Source organism: Balaenoptera physalus (assembly GCF_965194825.1).
Source record: "Balaenoptera physalus genome assembly, chromosome: 4".
Lineage (NCBI taxonomy): Eukaryota > Metazoa > Chordata > Mammalia > Artiodactyla > Balaenopteridae > Balaenoptera > Balaenoptera physalus.
The window spans coordinates 61,897,462-61,920,832 of NC_138891.1; the positions used below are offsets into that span (position 1 = coordinate 61,897,462).

At 39.8% G+C, this 23,371-nt stretch overlaps 1 protein-coding gene and 1 long non-coding RNA gene across 14 annotated transcripts in view; one reads left to right on the forward strand and one right to left on the reverse strand.

Annotated features, from left to right (window-relative positions):
- Positions 1-12,858, reverse strand: part of LOC309660589 — a 203,726-nt gene extending 190,868 nt beyond the window's left edge. For all 5 annotated transcript variants that reach the window (XR_014263483.1, XR_014263484.1, XR_014263485.1 and 2 more), the window contains exons 1-2: positions 10,093-12,858; positions 4,835-5,031 (exon numbers count right to left, since the gene is read on the reverse strand). This is a non-coding gene — a long non-coding RNA (uncharacterized lncRNA). The remainder of the gene's footprint in view (positions 1-4,834; positions 5,032-10,092) is intronic.
- Positions 12,859-13,009: 151 nt separating this feature from the next.
- ATP11B (ATPase phospholipid transporting 11B (putative)) overlaps positions 13,010-23,371 on the forward strand; it is a 127,854-nt gene continuing 117,492 nt past the window's right edge. For 7 of the 9 annotated variants that reach the window (XM_082461375.1, XM_082461374.1, XM_082461378.1 and 4 more), the window contains exon 1: positions 13,011-13,308. In XM_082461375.1, the coding sequence (XP_082317501.1) occupies positions 13,282-13,308 (27 nt within the window). In that variant the 5' untranslated portion in view covers positions 13,011-13,281. Of the gene's footprint in view, positions 13,309-13,330; positions 13,901-23,371 lie in introns of those variants that run through there. The other 2 variants (XM_082461376.1, XM_082461381.1) reach the window with 2 other exon arrangements.

A 23,371-nucleotide genomic window follows, 5' to 3' on the forward strand; every position in this document is an offset into this window, starting at 1 on the left:
TCTGATCTCATATATCAGTCTTTTGGGAGGTTTGCTAAATTGAACATCCCCAGTCTGATCAACTTCAAAATACTGATGAAATGTTTTCTAATCCAGAACATTTGGAGAAGACTCTACGGAACAGTTAAATTCTCCAAGTCTTCCCCAGGTAATCTCCTCTGCATTTATAAGTGTCAAACAAACCTTTTCTATTCTAAATTGTCTACACCCTTACTAGTGAGCACAGCGCACTCCAGGTCAGTTACAGAATGTAAACAGAATGGTGGTGCACAGGGATGACATCCGGAAGTTAACTTCCTTTTCTGTCTTCAGGTGAAACAGGCCTCACTTGCCCCACCTCCCTTGATCTGTGTGGTAGCAAATACAGCTCCTAGCACATAGTAGGCCCTCAGTTAATATATGTTGAAATGATGGCTGCTCTTGTGCATGTTTGATGGTCTCTCACAAAGGATAAGGAGGCAACTTGCCATTCTGGGAGTATTTTCGTGACTATGTATGGCTGGACGATTTAGTCTAAGAGTGTAGCCCTAAAGACAGCAGAACTTCCCACAATTTGGGTGACTTCTTTTTTTTTTTTTTTAATAGATACTTCTCAGGTTCCCAGGGGAAAAAAACAATGCAAAGAAATGAGGATCATACAATCACCACCAGCTCTGCGCCTCTCTGGGGTACTTGCTAGTGATTCAGTCCTCCCCTTCCAAGTCCCTTCTGCCTTCCATCGGGGTCCCAGGGGATTCCCACCCCACTCGCTCCAGTCCTCAGCAACCACAGTAGCTCCTAATTTGGCTGCTCCTCACCGATTCTGATTTCCCTGTGTAGAATGGTGAGGAATAGCTCCAGCTTCAGGTGTGTTCCTACAACTCTCTGAGCTCAGATCCTGCCTGCAGCCACCTTGAACCTGTGAAAAGGTGACCATGGGGCAGGCTGCATCCCTTCCTAAATGCTAATGTAAGTCCCAGGATTAACTATCACCAGAGAGCTGTGTGGCCACACACAGCCTTAGGGCCACAGGTGTTGCTCAGAGCCCAGGAGAGAGAACAGGCAGGTATCTCATCCCTGCTGCTGCTTTGGGATGAGGTTGCTTAGTGCTGCTGCAGGCTGACAACTCCACTGGTCCCACGGGGTTCAGATAGAGCCAGAAGTCCCACTGCAAACTTGAATGGACCAGGAAGAGATAGGCACAGGCTGCTGTCCCAAAAAAAGAGCCAGACTAGGACCTCAGCTAAGAAAATTTCCTGGCCCTGACCCGGATGCCACACATATATATCTTCCAAAGGTCTTCCTAATGCTACATGTGGATAAAATGTACTGCTTCTCTCACCACATCCAGGGGATTTCTGCTTTTCCCCTAATCAAATTTTCCTGCTTTGGCACAGGGGTGAGGGATATCCAATCCTGGGAGGCCTATTGCATTTTGTGAAATAAAAGTGAACTTTGTAGTTGGCAGATTTGTTGACTCACATGTGGGTGCTAAGCAACAGCCTTTAAAAGATACATAGCACTGTAATAATAGCATTTGCATTTCCTTTACTATTAAGGATGGTGTTGGGTAATGACCTAGACATTTAGGTATGCTAAATTGGAGGCTAGCTTTTTATCAGAAATGGAGAGAAAGACATAATAGATGAGACACATAAGTAGAGAAGCAAAATATAATGCCAAGAGTTTTCAACATTTGGTATTTGGATTTTGGGCATTAAAATTATATAAAAGTAAACATAGTTTAGAAGTATATAAAATGTTACTTTTGTGACTTAAAATTCTTGGTTGGGCTGAATACCAAAGTGTGTGAACTAAATTGGATGCAGTGGATTAAAAAATCAATCAGGGCCAAGCAAATAGTGTATAATCACTGCTTTTCTAGCTACTAAATGATTACTGTACTCATGTTGTAAGATTGTGGGAAATAACATGAAAACTAGTGAACGATTTTAAGAAAAACAAAGAATAACTCCAAAAAAAATTTTTATAACCTGGGAATACACCTAGTTTGTCAAATAGTGCAAAAGAAAATTAAATTTATAAATATAATTGTATCTGACAAATTCCTGACTGTAAATCCAGAGAAGGCACAATATAAAGGAAGTGATAAAATAATCAAATCAATTCTAGTATCCTTGAAGCAACCTGAATATTGATTAACTGTTATTGATAATTTAAAATCCAATGGTATATTTTTTCATATCTGGGAGTTTATATTAAAGATAAATCATATTTTTGGCTAAATTAGCAAGGAGGTAATGATCTTTCCTTAATGAAATACATCAGCTCACATCTTGAGTCTTCTGAATGCTTTCTTAGACTACACAATTTAACATTTCCTCAGACTGTGGTTATACAAAATGAAATAGCTATCTTAAAATCATCTGCTTGTCTTTCCTGAAGTAGACATTCAAAACAGGATAATTTAATGGATTTGAGGTTTGTGGGTTTTGAGCCTCAACTGTGTCTTGGCACTCAACATTAAATCAGTTAATTACCAAACTGCCATCTCATTTTACAATGACCTTAAAGTCTCCAGTGAACAGTTAGTGCTCTAGTGGTTTGGAATGTAGGTGAGATGAAGTGAAATTCTATTGAACTTCCCTACATGTAAAATCAACATTATTTTCCTCTTAGCTTTATTTCAGGTACAATAGTAAAAGTCAGCAGATTATTTTTTTTACTCCGTAAGGTAGCAATCCTCACCATTGCTATGAGGGAAGTGTGTCCAAGGGCGTCAACCACCTAAGGAAGTCCAGGGCCAGAACTGAGGGTCTTACTTTCAGTTTTGATTCAATTTTTCCCCCACATTTTGATGGTAAGCTCAAAGCTAATTTGCATTACTGATTAATCAATATTATACCATGAGTTCTGTTATAGTCTTAAAGGGACTTTTCCACTCAAGTAATCCTGAGAGAACAAAGGTTGCTATCACATAAAATTCTTTTAAAACAGAAAACTATTTAAAACTGTACTCACAGTAATCAGATTGTACACCATTATTAAATATACAGTGTGATACATAATTTTCTAGCTTCTGTTGATTCACTGCCTTTCAAAGACCTCACTCTATCTGAATGATGAAATAAAGGTAATTGCTTGCAGAGAAGGAAGCTGAAACTAATTGGGGATACAGAGAAGAAAGATAGGTGAGAGCAAGATGTTGAAGATCTTCTCTTATCCACAGAGATGATATTGTTGGAGAAAGAAATATATACAAAGAAGTAACAGACTTTGAGCCGCTCGGCATTGTATATTCACAAAAGATGTCTTTTACTCCACAATTATTCTCTCTGAGCACCATATTGAGGAGATGTCCCCATTTATTAATAATTAAATTTGTTACAAGAAAACTTCTCTATTAGTTACAAGAATGTACAGTGTTAAATAGTGTGATGATTGCATCACAGTTAAACTGCATCTTTCTGTAAGTAGACACGTTTAATCTAATTAAGCATATTTAGAAATTCGAGACAGGTGAATAAAGAGGAATTAAAGAGCAGGCTGTATTTGCTCACTTCTGGTAATTATTATTAATTATCGATCATATTAAATAAATATAAATAGTAAAATTAATAAAGCATCGAAGTTATATTAAAACTGGTGATTAATAGCAGCAAATGCCCCACTTTGAAGAACACAAGTACTTTCTGTCATTCTCCCAGGTTGGATTCAGTGATGCATCTTCTTGGACTCTGACCCAAGGAGCAGGGAGAGGCTCAGAACTGGGATTCTGGGAAAGGGCAGACAGGGCAAGAGGAAGAAGGGAAATCCAGGAAAAAGAGACTCCCAGGTTCCAACTGGAGACAAATTCCACCTCGATGTTCTACAAAGAGCCCCTATGAGAACTATTAAGACTCTGAGACATTCATGTGTCCGTGATCCAGCCTCAAATAAGAAGAGGTTCTTTCTGGTACTGGACCAGCACACCCACCCTGAGGCTGAGGTGCATGAGAGCACGTTTAGGGGTCAGTAATGGAGTATTCATTTCAGGTAACATAATGGGGACAATATCGAAACTACAAATGAAGTACTGTATCAGAGTTTAAATAGCAACTCAATAAAACGCAACAGATGGAGCTAAAACCGATGGATGCAACCTAAAAACTGGCATCTCTCCCAATATACTATTTAATTAATTAACACAGGAGAAAAGTTGCATTTTCTTGTCTGGCATATCAAAACAATTCAATAAAGTAAAAACAAGATGCCATTCAGAATTCTGATGCAACCTTGTGGAGCACTCACATTCTTTAAAGCTGCCATTAATTACTGAGTTGGACTAAGGCCTATTCATAAGAATTCACGTGCAGTATTATATTATTCAAGGTTAAATTAGATTTACATCTTTCTGTAAAGATGCATTAATAAAAACAACATATAATAATACAGAGGAAAACATACACATATGTGCGTGTTTAACAAGTTGTTTACCTTTCCCATTGTGGTTGTGAGGGGATTTTTTCCTCTTTTTTTCCACAGGACAGTGGAAAGCCACAGAGCGATGCATCTAACAGTAATCTCCCCTTTATTTACAATGATAATACTGATCTGCCATTATATGACTGAACTGAATTTCTGGTCATGCTGGTGAATTCACTGAGTTACCTGTTCTCCCCTGTCCTATTTTGGGGCTGGAAATGCAAGCTATGGTCATGGGATAAAGTTTTCTTCTGTGTCAAGCTAACAACCATCTCTGAAGGTTGAGCCTATGACTTTACACTCATCAATAACTGGATAAAAATCGAATGAGCTAAGTAATAAAACATGTACCCATCACCTCCCCATCTCCTCCCCTCCTGGCACATAGATACACACATACATGCATAAATACACATACACACTGACAAACCTTATCAGCCCTGCCTTGTGTAGATGAGGTGCAGTCTCCTTTTCTGCAGACAGGATGTTTCTTCATGCAAGGTCACTGAGTATGTATATGATGATTGGCAAGAAGCATTGCTCCATCTAAAAAAGTTACCACGTCCCAGTTGAAACTTTGAGGATCTGGTCACTGAACAAGCAGGTCTGAAGTTGGAGGTGACAGAACTAAGAAATTTTTAAATTTTATCTTCGTATAGACCTTCTTTACTCTATGTACCAGTAATTTCTGAATACTTTCACATATAATACTTTTACTATATTTAAGATGACAGACATAAAATTGTGTTACTTTAATAACTTCATTCTAAGACGGTGCCCAGGCCTTAAACTATGAACTCCTTGAGTGCAAGGTGTGTGGGAATGTTAGCCCAGGCACCTAGCACAATGACTAGCATTTGCTTAATGTTCAAAAAACATTTGTTAAATAACTGAATGGTGGCAGAAGAGGTGAGGGTGGAGGGAAAGAGGTAGAATGTAGCATCTGGGCCAGAATAGGAAAGTCCTTAGTAAGATTTTATGAATGGGTCTTATAAAACTATCAATGATATATTGACTATAATGACAGATTTATGATGTATTTGACTAGAAATTATCTAGAGGAAATGAATTTACCAGAATAGTAACATTAAATAGTCTATAAAGTCTTTCAGGAAATCAATACTGTAGAAGACAACACCTCTTATTTCATTTGTCTTTCTCACCTAGTAAGTCATCATCTTCTTTTATCCCTTTTTGACTCATAAAAGTTCAATTTACCACTCTAGAAGATTCTCTGATTTCTTCATTAGTCACTTAAAAGTTGTTTACATTTTACAAAATAGTGGGTCAAACAAACAAATATTTGAGCTCTTGAACTTCACAAACTGAGACCCTGACCTAGAGAAGAATACAGTGTCATAGGGAAGACAGACATTAAAGAGATTTCTGCAAGCAATTACATGACTACCAGTGTGCAAGGTACTTGGAGAGGTATGGGACACTGGGAATGCTTAATGGGGAGAGTGCAAAATTACCTGGACGGCTGACTCAGCACTTGTTTGGGGCACCAGCAGAGGCTCAAGAAAAAAAAAAAGAGAGAGAGAGAGAATAGGGCAGCATGTATGAGAGAGAGACAGAGGGGGATAATTTGAATCAGAAGAAAATCTAAAAAGAAGTTATTCAGGATATGTATACATTTTGCTGTATGTTATTTCAAAAAAAATGGTAAATGTTTCACACTTTTTTGTGTGTGTTTGAATTCATATTTAGTTGGGGGCTGGCAGCCACTGAGATCTTTTAAGTGCGTAGGATTTATAAATGTCTTAACACAGCTCTATAAGGGGACCTGAACTTCTCTGAAGGGTAACTTTTAAGCTGGGACTTAAATGATGAAGAAGAATTGTAACAGGGAAGAGCCAAATCTTGACTACATGTTGGATCTGTTTCTTTTACTTTAACCTTTGCTTTCCGCTGCTTTTTTTCACTAAAAGGATACTGTCTATACATAATGGCCTGCCTTGGGGACCCTGCCCCTCTGCCTGAATGTTAAACCAAAGTGCCTTTGTTCAGGCAAACATCCGGACCCTCTCCACCTGTGGATGGCTGCAAGAAAGAAGAAAGGAACACATCCCCTCCCCAGGCTGGCCATTCCAGGTGATATTTGCAAAACTTACGGCCTTCTTACTTTACTTCCTCATCTCCTCCCATTCTCTGTGCTATAAAAGAAACTGGCATCCAAACTCCGATAAGATGGTTATTTTGAGACTTTAGTCTGCCATCTTCTCGGTCTGCGGGCTTTCTGAATAAAGTCGTATTCCTTGCCTCAGCACCTCGTCTCTGATTCATTGGCAGCTTGGACTCGGTAACAGAATTAGTCAAGTAAGACGGTAGAGGATATCAGAAGAGTTTTCCAAACAGAGGTACGTGCTGCATGTGGAATGACCCACAAGCGGCTGAGACCACAGCCTCATTCATCTCTTTCGTCTCCTCTGTAGGGAGTCACTTCCAAAGGCTGACTCATCCAGATCTTGTCATATATGCACAACAAATGGCTGTCTTGCTGTGAGAGCCATGTCAGGATATTAACCACAGGCAAGTGGGCAATCACAGTAACATAGATACAGAGTTCATTTTGGTACAGCTTTATTTATGTAACAGAAAAATTTCTGGGGCTTCCCTGGTGGTGCAGTGGTTAAGAATCCGCCTGCCAATGCAGGAGACACGGGTTTGAGCCCTGGTCCGGGAAGATCCCACATGCCACGGAGCAACGAAGCCTGTGCGCCACAACTACTGAGCCTGCGTTCTAGAGCCTGCGAGCCACAGCTACTGAGCCTGCGTGCCACAACTACTGAAGCCCATGCACCTAGAGCCCGTGCTCCGCAACAAGAGAAGCCACCGCAATGAGAAGCCCACACACCGCAACGAAGAGCAGCCCCCGCTCGCTGCCAACTAGAGAAAGCCCGCACGCAGCAACGAAGACCCAATGCAGCCCCAAAATTTCTGAACACATACTGTGTGCCAGGCCCTAGGTTACCCAATGATTTCCTACTCTGGGTTCTTGTAGGGCCACTGCCAGATGTCAGATATCTTCAGTTGAGATCTTTCTCTCACCTGACTCCTGGAGAAGTGTGGCTTCTCCTCCTGGCTGCATTCTGTTTCTGCCCCAGCATCCTATCTCCCCTGATCCCAAACCAACCCAGCCACTGTCTTCAGTCCATCCCAGAGAACTTCTTCTCAGCCTCCCTGAGCACTAAGCAGCAACAGGCTTTATACCTGTTATCCAGGATTATCCAGGATTCTGCCCCACTGCACCCTCACCTGCTCTCTGATATCCCCTTGCTGTTATTACTGTGAATCTCCCAGACACTTCCTTAGTGGAAAGCTATTACCAAAAACTCCTCAAACAAGCAGCCACTTTCTTCCTGTTTCCCATACAGAAACCTCTTTGAATTAGTATTTCTCAATATTCAACTTCCAACCCATTCTACTTCTTGCAACCTTAACAAACAGTTCTCTCTTTGACTCAGCATGTTTTCTTGCTCACATTTTTTTCCTCCTTTCACATACTGCCTAACCTGGCTTCAGCCTTTACTCGTTGTTGTTTCCTTCCAGTTAATCTCCTACTCATACAAGTTAACATCTATACTCATTGTAAAGTAGTGAAAAACATATGTAATTGTGGTAGTGGTAAAGAAATCACATAATCTTCCGATTAGATTATTTGGAGCTCATCGTTATCTTAAAACTAATCTTTATGACTTATAAAATGATGGTCTTATGTTTTCCTTTCTTCCTTCTATTCAGAAAAGATTGAAGATGGCTTAACAAAATACACAAAGTATAATAAGATATAAAGGAGGTGGAGTAACCTGCCAAAGGGAAACTAAAAGTAGACAAAATGAGAAGTCAGGGTAAGAGTAATTCACAAAGTATACACTGTAGAGTCTGGGCATTTGCCATAAATAAGCCTCTGAATTTTTAAAGTACCAACACAAGGACAGAAGGAAGCACATTCAATTACATAATGCTCAGAAGCTTATAAAACAAACCAGTTGCTCAAGAGAAGCAGAGTCATTTGTGGTAATGAATTTCTGCAGGCTCTCGTCAAGAGAACACAGTGTGATGCGTGAGCGGTGTTCCCAGTTGCACCTCCACAGCAAAAGCAGTCGCGGGGTTCCTGAGGCTGCTTCTCCTACCGTCTCTAGACTTATGCTGTTCATATGATCCTAAACTGCAGTTCAGTAAAAGTAACCGCAGCAGGAGCCAAAACAAGACTATCTAAAGACAGATTCCTGATCATTTTTCTTTAATCTAAAAATAAAATTGGCATCACCAGAAGAGAGTACATAGCCCTCAGGAAATCCTCCATTAACATTTCTTCTCCCAATTGAGAATTTCTGATAAATCTGCAAATCAAAAAGGCGTGTTGGCAAGTTAGGGCATATTCACTTCCATTAGGACTCAGCAGAATTGGGGATGGAGTTAACGTGGTTTCATAAAAGTTAAGGAAACAGATGGGAGCTAAGGAAATATTTGTGGGCTAAGTCAACACTTTCCTCAGAAAAGAATTTTGGATCTATTCTAATACAGATAAAAGGGCAAATGCCAAGATTTTGCCATTGAGCACAACTGTGATGGCTTAGCCTAGAAAAATCTATGAAGTAGCTGTTAACAAACTCCTCCCTATGCAGTCTTTCCCATTTTTTTTGTTGTGGTAAAATACACATATAAAATTTATCATCTTAACCATTTTTAAGTGTACAGTTCAGAACATATGTATGCTTTACATACTTTGACTTTTTCAAGAAAGAGATCATTTTTATGGATCCTAACTCTCACAGTGGCTTTGAGTTTCAGTTCTGTATAAGCATAAATAGCCAGAAATTAAAACTGTGTTCATATAACTTAGTCCAAAACTGACATCTGTTTGAGAAATTTTCAAGAAAAGTTGCAAATATGTAATGTGAGATTGTTCCTGATGAATTTCTTTACGAGGTGATAAAATATATAATCCTGGTCAGCACTGGAAAAAGCTTGCCTGAAGTCTGTTTTTCTTTGCCTAAAGTCTGGTCTGGAAATTCTGGAATGATAGTTAACCAGGAGGAAACTGCTTTTTAAGCATAATAATTTACAATATACTAGATTTATGATTTTGAGAAAGTAGAAAGCTGCCCTTTTAAAAATGAGAGCAGATTCTAGGACCCACCTGATGGCTCCATCAATGTAGAAATAATTAAGGCAACAGATTGGCAAGGCTTACTGTCCTCCAACCAGACTGAACCTTGAAGAGTTCTGAGAGGCACACAACAGAGAGTGTCCTGAGTCTAAAGGATGGTGACCAGTGGTCTTACTGCATAGATTAGGATCTACTGAAATCATTCAGTATACTTTGCTTTATATCACTTTGATATTCCGGAACTAAATATTTTTTCCCTAACTACTCAGTTATTGGAATTAATTTATTAATTCATTTAACAAACATCTGTTGAGTACCTTTTAGACACTATGGGTTCCAAAACGAATGAGCCAGGAATCGTGACCTTAACAAGCTCACAGTCTGTGCTTCCTATTGATGGTCCAGGATGTTCTGATCAAGAAAAATATCCCTCTTTGTCTTTGTTATACCTAAGAATCTCTACTACAGCAAACCAGGCAATTTTTTACCCCCTGGGAACAAACACATCTCACAGGTATATTTAGCACAGAATTATATTAACAAGTTTACTCAAGAGAAAGAACCATACTTACCATTAAATCAGTGGCTGTTGTGTGATGCTGTGATTCTCTTGGAAGGTCTGTCACTTCACTTGAAATGGCTTAAGTTTCAGGTTTCCTTGTCTGTCGCCAGAGCACAGCTTCCTACAACGTGCTTTACTTCTGGCTCTTTGCCAGTCCAGCACTTTTGAACTGGATGGTTCACTCTAGCAATAATTTCCTATCTGACCTTTCTTCTCTCTTCACCCTATGGACTAACACTCTGATTTCAACCTGTCATTTCATTGTTCAGAAAATTCCAGTGATTGCCCAATTTCCGGTAAACTCCCGTGACTAACCAGAAACTCTCCTAATACTACGCCTCCCCTTATTCACCCAACCCCACCTCTTATTACTCCAAATTAGTTGTACCTCAAACATCTTTAGCTTTCCGCACTTCTTCCTGCTGGAAAGCCTTTCCCTCCCACCTTCATCCTCCCATTTCAAGTTCAGCTCAAATTCAGCTCCTTTCTTCTGAACGCTCCTCAACTGCTATTGCCCACACCAGTTTTCTGAAATCAATGACTATTATTGGTAGAGTTGAGAACTTAATCTCATACTGCCTTGGACTGTTATTTAACTGATTCCTCTCTGCAACTTCTCTTTCCAACAAGATTGTAAACTCTCCCCAGAGAGAAGGGCTCACCTTAAAAGTTGCACTTGTGTCTCCTCCTAATTTTAGGCAGTTGTTATGCATACTTTTGGTGTTCAATACATTGAAGAAATAGCTGTGGAATGAATGAACTACCATTGACTACAAATATATTTTCTTTCTTTCCTTTACAGCTGGTGCTTGCCTTAAGTCCTGTATATCCTGATTTCAATGTTTTCAAACCTTTCCAACCACAACCAATAGGAAGACATTCTTTTTATATTGTGATCTGATGTGTGTGTGTGTGCGCGCGCGTGCGTGCGCACACACACACACCTGAAACAAGTTTCACAAAACAATACATATTATTTACACTAAGCAATATATTCTGATGTTTTATATTCTGTTTTTTAAAGATACTGATCATGACAGCTCATGACACACTAAATTGATTTAATCACCACTAAAGAGTTATAATCTACAGTATAAAAATACTCTATTTTATGCTTCTTAGGTTAATATGAGGTGTATAATATTGCTCCTGAAAAATGCTTAGACCAAAACACTGACATGAGTACTCATTCTGTTACTGACAGTTTGAGCTACAATTACTATCTTTACACAGCTATCTTGAGATAACGTCTTACCATATTCCACCATGGCGTTTAGAATCAACTCCTCCCACTTCCACCTTTTGAAAATTAGGACACAGTTAAATAACAACGCACAAAATGTCCTCTAGATTCCTATTTCTTATCTTGTCTTGACAAACTTTAGTGGCATATAAATAAAAATTTGCTGGCCTAATTTTAATCAGACCACTTGCAAATGAATAAAAATAGGTATGTTCATATTTTTCTTTACAATAGCTTAAGAGCATGAGCTTTTGTTGCCTGACCATCCAGAATCTGAATCCCAGCTCTGCCAAGTTACTTAACCTGCGCCTCCATGTCTGCATCCACACAATGGGAATAATATTGTATCAACTTTAGTAGTATCAACTTCAAAGGCCTGATGGGGTTAAATTAGACCATGCAAGTAAAGAGTTTATTACAGGGCCTGGGACACACAAGTGCTCCATGAATGGTAGTAATGTTTTATCACTATTACAGATAAGTAAATGTATCTCAAACTTCCTTTTAGGGTCATAAAGCAAGGTTCAGTTAGAAGAACAAAAGTGAGATTACTTTTTCTCTTTAAATATCTAGCTAATTTTTATAGTTGGATTTATATATAATGTAAAATTCCACTTCTGGTTTTACAGATCATAAATACTCCTAAGGAAAGGCTCTATTTGTGGTGCTGGATAATCATTATATAATAAAGAATGTCTACTGAAACTAAAAGACTGTGTTTATAGATGCAAAAAACTTGCCTAGTTTTGCTAATCTCATTTATATTTGTTTTCGTTTAATAAAAAAAATTCTTTAACTCTTGTGTGTCGAATGGTGACGTGTGCTTTAATTCAGCAAAATACTGCACACAATACACATACATAACACTCAAGATGTATACGGGCTTGCTTTTGAATAAAGCGAGACCCGGCACTTCATTTCAGCCTTTCAAGTCAAAGTTTTAATCCAGTTGCTTTTATATTCCTTCTTACCTCTATTTTTCCACACCCTTCTCTTACCTAGGTCTTGTTACTGATGAGGTGGTTTTGATTGCAGGAGTTCGGCAGTTAACAGTAAACAACTACCTTCCCACAGAAAGTATTTTTCCCGCTAACCTGTTCAATTTAGCACTGCAAGACAGCGTATCTTGTCTATTCTCCCGGAAACGCTAGTCCGCACCGGACCAGGCCCAGGGGAGTTGCATCCCCTTTCAAAATTACTGAAGTGATCAAGATTTCCCTAGCCCCAGCTCAGTCGTTGGCTAAAGAGAGCTGCGTTAAGTGTTGAGACAAAGGCTTTGGCAATTTCACTGAACCGAAACTGGAGACCTCCGGGGATTAACTTTCAGTCACTACACTCCTGATCTTGAGTATGCGTGTCGGGCGGCTGGGGGAACCAAAGAAGACAGAAGAGAACCAGAAGCAGACCCGCATCAGGAGGTAGGAATAGAGGAGTCGGCCAGGAGCTGCAGGCTCGGTAGACAGACACACCCACGCGACTAAATCCTACCCCAGAAATGAGGGGAGGGGGCAGAGCCCAGACGCCGCGTTCGGAAGCCCGGCCCCCCTCCACGCTCGCCGCCTTCCCTACCCACGCGGCTGAGCCTGAGCCCTCGGTCCGCGCAGCCAATTTCGTCACGTCCGGGGGCGGGCCGGGGCGCCGGGGGCTGGCCCGGGTGGGGCCGGGGGTGGGGTTGTGGCGGTACTGCGGGTGACAACGGTCGGTCAATAATGAAGGTGGTTGCGGCGCGGCAGCGGACTCAGCTGCGCCGGGCGGGGGCGGCGCCGGGACCGCGCCTGTAGGACCTCGGGGCCGGCGCGGCGAGATGGGGCCCCGGCAAGGGGAGTGAGGCGGGAGCGACGGCGAGCGGAACTTCAGCCGGAGGGGCTCTCCTGCTTCCCCCTCTGGCTCTTCGGCCTCCACCTGCAGCCCCTCGGCCCCCGCGTCCCGCGGGACCGGGACGGCGACGGCGGGGGCATGTGGCGCTGGGTCCGGCAGCAGCTGGTAGGTGCCTCCGCCCCTCACCTCCCGGACGCTGGCTCCCGCGCGGTCTCTCGGGCCCAGGTGGCGAGGAAGGGCCGGCGGCGCGGAGCCGCGAGGCCGGGGCGCGGGCTCCGGGCTAGGCCGCGGCGGAGGCGGGCGCGGGCCCGGGAGCCGGCAGAGCCCCGCGCAGCTCCGGCACGCGTCTCGCCGCCGAGCCCGGGCCGCCGAGGTCGGTGGCGGGAGGCGGCCGCTTCCTGCCCGCGCTTCTCGGTTACTCCCTCCTCCTCGGCGCACCTGGGCGGCTGCGATCAGAAGCGAGTCCGGAGCGGGGTCGGCGTCCCTCCTGAGGAACTCGGGCGAGGGCACGGAAAGAGAGTAGGTCTTGGGGAGAGAAAAGAGGCTTGTGTTTCCTGCCTCTAACAATTTGGGACTCGTTTGAGCGAAGGGGAGGGTGAGGACTTGTCTCCAGCTCCCTCTCCTCGCTGTTTTCGCGGTTGCGTTATCAAGGAGGAGGGTCACTTACCTAGTTTAACCGCTCTCAACGAAAGAAATTTTACCCAAGGCCTGGGTGAGGGAAAGAAAGAATATTCCAACACCCCGTCTAGTTTCGAAGGTAAGTAAGATAGTTACGGAGGACTTTTCCTTCTTACCTTGTCCTCACCCTAACCCCAAGTGAAACTTTTCGAACGCGAACCTCCCTTTTTTCCGTTCTCCCGAGGCAGTTTGAACGAGACTGGTTTGGAACCAATGGTTAACTTTTCAGTTTTACTGGAACACCTGGAGAAAAAAAAGGATCTTAGAAAAGGGTGATTTAAGGCATGTAAAAAGCGCCACCTTTCTCAGAATTAATTCCCAGAGAAAACTTTCTTGCCTGCTGGCAACTGCAACCCGCAAAATACACCACTAAGGCAACGTGACAGTTAGGACTGAAATTGCTCCTGGCTGAAGAAGCCTAACCTTACCTCCATGATGAGGTCTGTTACTGTTTGCGGCTTAATTTCTAAATCGCATTAGTAATTAAATGCTGCTACAACTCGGTGTTTTCATTTACTAATTCAAAAGGCAGAGAAGCAGAAACGATTTTTGTGGAACTGTAAAGGTTTTGTGCGACCAAAACATTGATACCTCTTTTTCCCTGCTCTGGAAGAACATTTTTTTTGTTATGACTAAGAAGTATGCTGTTTCAGAGCCAGCCTTCTGTTAATTCATTTGGCAGTGGGCATCATTCTCAAAAAAAAAAAAAAAAAATCTTATAAATGAAACTAGAACTGCCTGCCACTGCCTCAGACAAATGTTAGCTCTCTATTTTTAGGTAATTGGGCATTCATATATCCCAGATATATGCCTTATTAGGAAACCAAGCTAATGATGTCATTATAATGCCAAATTGTTGTAATACTTTGGCTTCGTTGCAGTAAGCGGCAGCTCGGTAACTTTACTCTAGAAGTTGATTATTTCAGGTCTCATCTCATGCCTTTGATTTGCCCATCTTCACGTATAGAAGTCTTGTTTACCTGATGGTGTTTTTGTGTGCTAGTGGTTCTCTTAAAGTTTTTTCTAGTAGATTTAAGACACCACTTCTCAGTGTTAGGTATTTTTTTAACCTGAATAAAATCCTGATTGTATAACCATTCTCATCTTCAAGACAGGCAATCTGGTAATGTTTTTTTTTAAATGGCTTCAGCTGAACACAACTAAAAGGAAGGGCAGGAAGTTGTGTGGTTAATTTACAAGACAGCTGCCTTACGGGGTGGTTAACAAGTTGAACAAGTTCGCGGTGCACAAAAAATGCTCTCTCTGACATTAGTCGCTCACTTCACTGGTTTTACTTTTAAGTTATCAGTATGTAAGTACGGAAGTATGTAATCAGACCTGTGCCCATGTAGGACTTTGTTTCTCTGATTAAGTCTGTACAGTCACTTAAATTATACATTAAGGATAGTGGATTCACAGAGTAATGAAAGTGTATTTTACTATCCCAGCCATAAACAGCCATTCTGGTTACTACACCAGGAATTATTCAATTCAAAGTCTAGTTTAAATTATACTTCCATTTGCTCAATGAATTGAATCTTTTAGCAATAGGTTCACTTAAGAAAATTCAGATAACTAGGACAGATTTGGAGAAATTAATAAGCAGATCACAAAGACAGGTTTTTTTGAGTTATAAAAACACTTTATTCATTATATGCATCCCGATTTTCAACAATTCAAATTGTATTGCCAAAAAAAAGTTTGTTATCATTTTGTACTGAAACAACTCATATGTTCTATTAATTCTTCTCTAATTAAAAAAAGTTTGACTCCGTATCTCCGCAGACTATTTTCACTTCTTGACACAATGAGAAAAATTAGGAGGTTGTCAGAAAGTTGATGTTTTCCTTTGGGGAAGCAGACTGAAAAGATTGGACTATCCTTTTCTTTTTCTTTTGTTCTTTCTTTCTTTTTGGGCTCATAATGCTAAAGTTATTTTACACTAAGAAAATTTTCTTATGATGTCTTTCTGGTACAGTTGGTATTATTCTAGCATCACATGTGTGTTAACTCATTAGAGATGACAGCACCATGATTATAGTAGTGGAAATGCCATTAGCTACTCACTGTATTCTCGTATTTAGATTTTTGTGGTAGCCATTAACCACCTTGGCTATTAAAATTCTAATTAATTAAAAATCCATGTGGCTATTAGCTACTATATTGGACAGTTCAGAGTAGGACATATTCATTAGCACAGAAAATTATTGTACAGCGCTACTTTAGACAAATGAAAGTCTTTGTCAGTTCATATTTTAGTTGACATGTAATATTTCTTTACAGGGCAATGTAGTGCTGTGTTTTTAAAGCACTTACTGTGTGCAGACATAATAAGCTAAATACTGGGGACACAAATGTAGGTCACTGAGGGCCTTATTCATCTCTGTATGCTCATTGTCTCACACAGTACTTGACATAAGAGTAGACACTGGGTACATGTTTGCTGAATAAATGAATAGGTGAGAAAATAAAGAATGAATCCATAGCATTGCTTCTGTGTTTAGAGATCAAGTGACAAAATTCAAGGATTGACCAGTCCATAAGAAAGCTAGAAAATTACTATAATTTTTAAAAACACAACTTAATGTTGTCATACTAGGATACAGTTTATTAAATTGTTCCATAAATGTAGTCCCTTCAGGTTTGTATCCGCAGTGATGGAAGGAGGCTAGTAAGATTGTCTTCTGATTCACTGAGAAAAATGGGAAGCTCTTAACCTAAACTCTCAACCCATTCACATTCACCAAACCTGTTTATATCTTAATCTAACCTTTCCACTTGTCACAGAGGAAGGTGCGACGGCCCTCCCTTCCAAACTAACCAGTCCTCGTGCTCTTTCATCTTGCTCTCTCCGTATCAATTATCTATAGTATGTTTACTCTTTTTCTTTAAGCTGTGAACATGTTCAAGCCTCCTTCTACTAATTTACTTTGCCCTGTACCTGTGTCAAATTCTTTTCAGTTTTCTAAAAAATAGGTCTATTCTGCATAATTATGCTGTTCAAGACTCTTGAAATGTGGCTAGTTCAAATTGAAATATGCTTAAGTATAAAATATACCTAGGATTTAAAAAATGGTATAAAAAAAGAATGTAAAAATCTCAATTTTTATATTGTTACATGTTGAAATAATATTCTGGATTTATTCAGTAAAGTAAAATATTGCAATTAATTTTGCTTGTTTCTTTTTACCTTTTTAAAAATGGTTACTAGAAATTTTTAAATTACATATGTGGCTTGCATTTGTGGCTCATGTTATATTTCTGTTAGTGCTGCTGTATAACATTAAAAGTGAGCTTGTGTTTCTTTATGGCACGTTATGTAAGTCTAGGTAGCTCACACACTAGACTGTAAATATCTTAGGATGGGCCATATTTTGTTCATCTTTATAGCCCTTGCACTCAAGACAGCAGCTGGCCCATATTGTAGGTACTCACCCACCAAATGGTGGTTGACTAAGTGAATGAGTATCAGATTTATTTCAGCATCAATTTGGAAGTACCTGTGTTCTTTGACTTTCTCTCAAGGAATGAATAAGGAATAGTAGGTCAGGGAAGCACAGGCCTACGTTGGTATTATTTTGGTGTGACTAAGTAAATTTTAACCTCAAAAATGTTTAAGATCCGAGATCTTAGATTATTTGCTTATTTTATCTTTTATGTTCAGACTTATATTCTCAGATACCCAATTTTTCATTTGGTTAGAGAGGTCAAGCATTAGTGGAATCCCAATTATCCTAACAGCACTGAAGTAGGGACCTTGTCCAGATACCCCAAAGAACCTTGTGATTGCCACTATCATCATTAAATATCCCTTCTATCCCTGCAGTCTGTTTTCAACATAGAAACCAGAGTGATCTTATTAAAATACAGGTTAGGTCATGTGATTCCTGTGTTTAAAACCTTCTGAGGACTTGCCTTCTTGCTCAGAGTAAAAGCCAAAGACTCTGCTAGATCTGTATCCACCCCCCCTCCCCAAACCACTTCTCATCTCCCATCATTCTTTTTATTTTTTTTTAATTTTTTATATTTATTTATTTATTTTTGGCTGCGTTGGGTCTTCGTTGCTGCATGCGGGCTTCTCATTGCGGCAGCTTCTCGTTACGGAGCACGGGCTCTAGGCGCGAGGGCTTCAGTAGTTGTGGCGTGCGGGCTCAGTAGTTGTGGCTCCCAGGCTCTACAGCGCAGGTTCAGTAGTTGTGGCGCACACAGACTTAGTTGGCTCCTTGGCAGGTGGGATGGATCTTCCCCGGACCAGGGCTCAAACTCGTGTTCCCTGCATTGGCAGGCGGATTCTTAACCACCGCGCCACCAGGGAAGTCCTCCCATCATTCTTCACTCACTTTGCTTTATCCACACAGATCTCGCTATTCATCAGAAGTGCCAGGCGTACTTCAGTCTTAGGATTTTTGCCTTGGCCGTTACCTCTGCCTGCAATGTTCTTCCCCTAGGTATCTGCTGGCTCCTTCACTCCCTTCAAATCTTTATTCAGATGTTACCTTATCAGTGAGGCCTTTTGTGGCCATTCAGTATAAAATTGTAAATCCCCACCCCCATACTTCCCTATCCCCCTTCACTGCTTTTTTTATTTCTCTTAGCACTTATCACTATTTAACATACTCTGTACTCATTTGTCTCATTTATATCATGAAAGCAAGGATTTTTGTCTATTTTGTTTTAGTTCTCCATGTAATAAAAGCTGTTTCTCAACTCTGCATCTACTTTTAGGTAACACTATTTCTTTCTCATTTATTTATTCATTCACTCAAACATTTTCTGAACATATACCTGTGATAGCATATTGCTAGGCTCTGGAACTACCAAAGTGAAGCAACCCCAGCCTGAGCCATTCTTCGAGGACTAATGGATATTTGAATTACTGTCAGTTTTTTTCCTATTTAAAAAAATGTTGCAGTGATCATTTTTGTTTATGTGTGGTTTTTTTAAATTGGAATACCTAGAAGTGGAATTGCTGGGCCATGGGGTGTGCACGTTATGACTGTTACTAGATATTGCCAGATTATTTTCTAAAACATGAGAGTTCCCCTTTTCCTACATCTTGGTCAACACTTTGTACTGTCAGACTTGAAAAACTTACCAATCTGATGAGTGTGAGAGGTATATCATTTTGCCCTAATTTGCATTTTGCTGATTGCTAGTGAGATTCAGGTGTCCTGTGTTTCACTCATATGAATAGATTACCCGCTTTTCTTTTCTTTTTATTTTATTGGAGTATGGTTGCTTTACAACGTTGTGTTCGCCTCCACTGATTACCCATTTTTCTGTTGGGTGGTGTGTCTTTTCCTTATTAGTTTCTTCTGTAGTCTGGATGCCAATTCTTTGTTGTATATGTTGTAAATATCTTCTTTTAGCCTGCCCCTTGTATTTAACTTTGTTGATGGTGTCTTTTTTGATGTTTTAAATTTATTTGTAGGTAAATTTATTAGGTGAATGATTTCTACTTTTTATTACTTGTTTAGGAATTCCTTTTCTACACCAGGGTCATAAAGCTGTTTTTCTAGTGTTTTCTTCAAGTTGTCTAAAAATTTAGTTTTACAACATTTAGGTCTTTAATATACCTGGAATTTATTTTTGTGTATGGACTAAAGTAGGGAATTTGTTTTCTCCCACATAAGAAGTTATTTGTCCCAATGCCGTTCATTGAATGAGCCATCTTTTCCCCACTAATCAGTGTTGTTTGCCTTCTCTGTCATATACCATCATTCTCTTTGTTTTGTGTTCTGTTTCTAGGTTCTCTATTCTGTTTCATTCATGTATTGATCTGTTGGTGCACCAGTAATGCACTATCTTAATTATAGTGTTTTATGAGAAGTCTTGATATCTGGCCAGGCAGAACCCCCAATCCTTTTTTTTCCCCCCGAATTGCTTGGGATCTTTACTCTTCCATATGCTATTTTTTATAATCAGTTTGTCTAATTCTGTGGAAATCTTTCTAGGATGTTGATTTGCTTTGCATTGAATTCATTAAGTTTCTATTCATATTTTTTCCCTTTGATCATGTAGAAGCTATGGATTGTATTTTTATCCTTTTTTTTCTAGCTGTGCCTATATATTGAGCATCTCTATCCACCCACAAATAATATAGGGATTTAGAAGATGTTGACCTCAGTATTCCCTCTCACCTTCCACATTACTGTTACATAATAGTTTAGCTCTATTTTTTTCTTTTACCAGTTTTCTTGAGATACAACTCACATACCGTACGATTTACTCATTAAAGTGCATGGTCCAGTTTTTCGGCATATGCGTAGAGTTGTGCAGCCACCACCACACTATGATGTTTGGACATTTTCATACGCCCTGAAGGAGACTCCCTACCTACTAACTCTCATTCTCCATTCCGCCAAGCCACTAGCCCCCAGCCGTAATCAATCACTAATCTACTTTCTGTGTCTGTAGATTTGCCTCCTCTAGACATTTCAGGTAAATGGCATCATACACTATGTGGTATTTTGTCACAGTCGTCTTTTCACCTAGCATAATGTTTTCAAGGTTCATCTGTGTTGTTGCACATATCAGTACTTCATTTCTTCTTCTTTTTTTTTTTTTTTTTTAAATATGGCACCTTGGCATATTAAATTTTTTTTTTTTTTTTTTTATGGCTGTGTTGGTTCTTCGTTTTCTGTGCGAGGGCTTTCTCTAGTTGCGGCAAGTGGGGGCCACTCTTCATCGCGGTGTGCGGGCCTCTCACTATCGCGGCCTCTCTTGTTGCGGAGCACAGGCTCCAGACGCGCAGGCTCAGTAATTGTGGCTCACGGGCCCAGTTGCTCTGCGGCATGTGGGATCTTCCCAGACCAGGGCTCAAACCCGTGTCCCCTGCATTGGCAGGCAGAGTCTCAACCACTGCGCCACCAGGGAAGCCCTTCATTTCTTCTTAATGTCAAATAATATTCCATTGTATAGATGTACCACATTTTGTGTATTCATTCATCAATTAATGGACATTTAGTTTGTTTCCGCCTTTTGACTATCAGAAATAATGATTCTTTGACCATTCATGTGCAGTTTGTGGATGTATATTTTCATTTCTCTTGGGTAAATGCCTAAGGAGTGGAAATTACTGGGTCATATGGTACCTCTCTTTTTTGAGGAATTGCCAAACTGTTTTCCAAAGTAACTGCACCGTTTTACATTCCCACCAGCAATGTGTGAGGGTTCCAGTGTCTTCATATCCGTACCAACACTTGTTTTTGCCTTTCTGATTCTAGTCATGGTCGTGAGTATAAATGATAACTCATGGTTGTGATTTATATTTCCCTAATGACTGATGATTTCGAACATCTTTTCATGTCCCTGTTAACCAGTTTTTTTGTTTGTTTGTATTTTATGGGGTTTGTTTGTATTTTATGGGGTTTGTTTGTTTTTTGGTGAAATGCTTACTCAGGTCTTTTTGCCTGTATTTAAGTTGTCTTTTTTTTTTTTTTTTTTTTTTGAGTTGTAAGAGTTCTTTATGTGTTTTGGATACAAGACCCTTATCAGATATGTGATTTGCAAATATTTTCTTCCATAATGTGTGTTATAGTTCTACTTCTTTTTAAACTCAAAACGTTCTCTTAACTTTTTAACTGTTACTCATTTTGATTGATTACAGTGATTTTTTTTTTTAATTAATTAATTTATTTTTGCTGTGTTGGGTCTTCGTTTCTGTGCGAGGGCTTTCTCTAGTTGCGGCAAGTGGGAGCCACCCTTTATCGCAGTGCGCGGGCCTCTCACTATCGCGGCCTCTCTTGTTGTGGAGCACAGGCTCCAGACGCGCAGGCTCAGTAATTGTGGCTCACGGGCCCAGTTGCTCTGCGGCATGTGGGATCTTCCCAGACCAGGGCTCAAACCCGTGTCCCCTGCATTGGCAGGCAGATTCTCAACCACTGTGCCACCAGGGAAGCCCAACAGTGATTTTTTTACTCACCATTATTTCTTGAATACCATCTCTTCCCTCTGTATTTACTTTTATTGTTGCTGAAATATACATCCTTTAGTTATTTTAAGCAAGGCTTCATGTGTGGTAAACTTTCTTAGTTTTTATGTCTTAAAATGTCTTTATTTCATCATTATTATTGAATACTAATTTAAGTAGATTCAGAATTCTAGATTAACAGTCACTTTCACTCAACATATTGAAGATACTACTTATTCTGTTGCTTTCGGACGTTTATTGATGGTGTAAAATATGCTTTTAATCTAATTGTCATTACTTTGCTTGATACTCTCTTAAACGTTGTATGTTTTTAAGATTGTCTCTTTGTCCTCGATATTTTGCAGTTTTTACTCTGCTGTATTCATCATGTTGTTTCATATGATTTTTGTTTTTCCTGCTCTACACTTGTGTGTATTTTCAATCTGAAAGCTGTCATTTCTACAGTTCAGAAAAGTTTACAATCTTTTTTTCCCTTTAAATATTGCTTCTCAGGCTTTAATTTTCTCATTCTCAAACTCTTGCTTGATATTAATCTGTGCTCTGGCTCTTAACTTCTTGTTCATATTTCTCATCTATTTTCTCTGTGCTGCTTTCAGCGTGAATTCCTTAGTTCTAGCTTCTAGTCATCAGTTCTCTCCATATCCAATCTAGAGTTAATCGTTGTCTTCTGAATTTTTAATTTAAATGACTTTTTTTTCCAGAATTTATTATTGGACCTCTTGCGTTTCTGTCTGTTCTTGATGCATATTGGCCGATTTGTCTTGTAATATTTTGTTCTTTTTTAAAAAAATATATTATTCTGTTACCTCTTTGGAGGTTTTATACATGTTTAAAAATACACAGCTTTTTTCAACCTCCTTTCAGTTGAACCTGACTCTAGGACCCTGGTACAAAAGGGGATTGAACTTCAGACTGCCTATTTCCAGACCCAGAGTCCCAAAGGCTCAGCCCCTGATTACAGAAATGATTATCTTACTTTAAGCCTAGCTAAGTTGTCTTAATTAAAGAAAAAAAATTTTTTTATCTGTCTTTGCTTTTGTGAAGTAAAAGGAGGAGTTCAAAGTATGTATTTTTCCAAGGTCAGTAACTAATTAGTTCCAGAGGCAGGACTTAACCCAGAGAGTTTTTCCAGAGAGTTTAACAGTGTGGAAGAGAATTAGCAGTAGCAGCAGTTTTCCCTATATATCTCTTTGCTAATCCTGCCATTTTAAATCTACCCAAGAGTGAGGCAAGAAGAAAGAGTTAGGGAAAGAAATTTAGGCAGCAGTGGTACTCTGGAGATGGGGGTGACAGGTTTGTAGAGGAAGAGGAGAGAAGTGATCAAGAGTTCCTGTAGTTAGTCAGCTATGGCCATTTTCAAGTTGACATAATATTTTAGGTACCAGAAGAAGCTAGACCTTGCTTGTACCTTAATATATATCTCCTCTTGAATATGTTATCTAATATCAAATGCAATACATTTAAATTGATTTTGAACAGCATGGCAAATTTTTTGAAAGATTTTCAGTTTTAAATTTCTTTTTTCATCTTAAACTTTAGGAACCACAAACTATTTTGAAGTTTGAGAAGTTTGTGATGTTGAAATAGAAATTGGAAATGCTGAAGAGTTAAGATAGT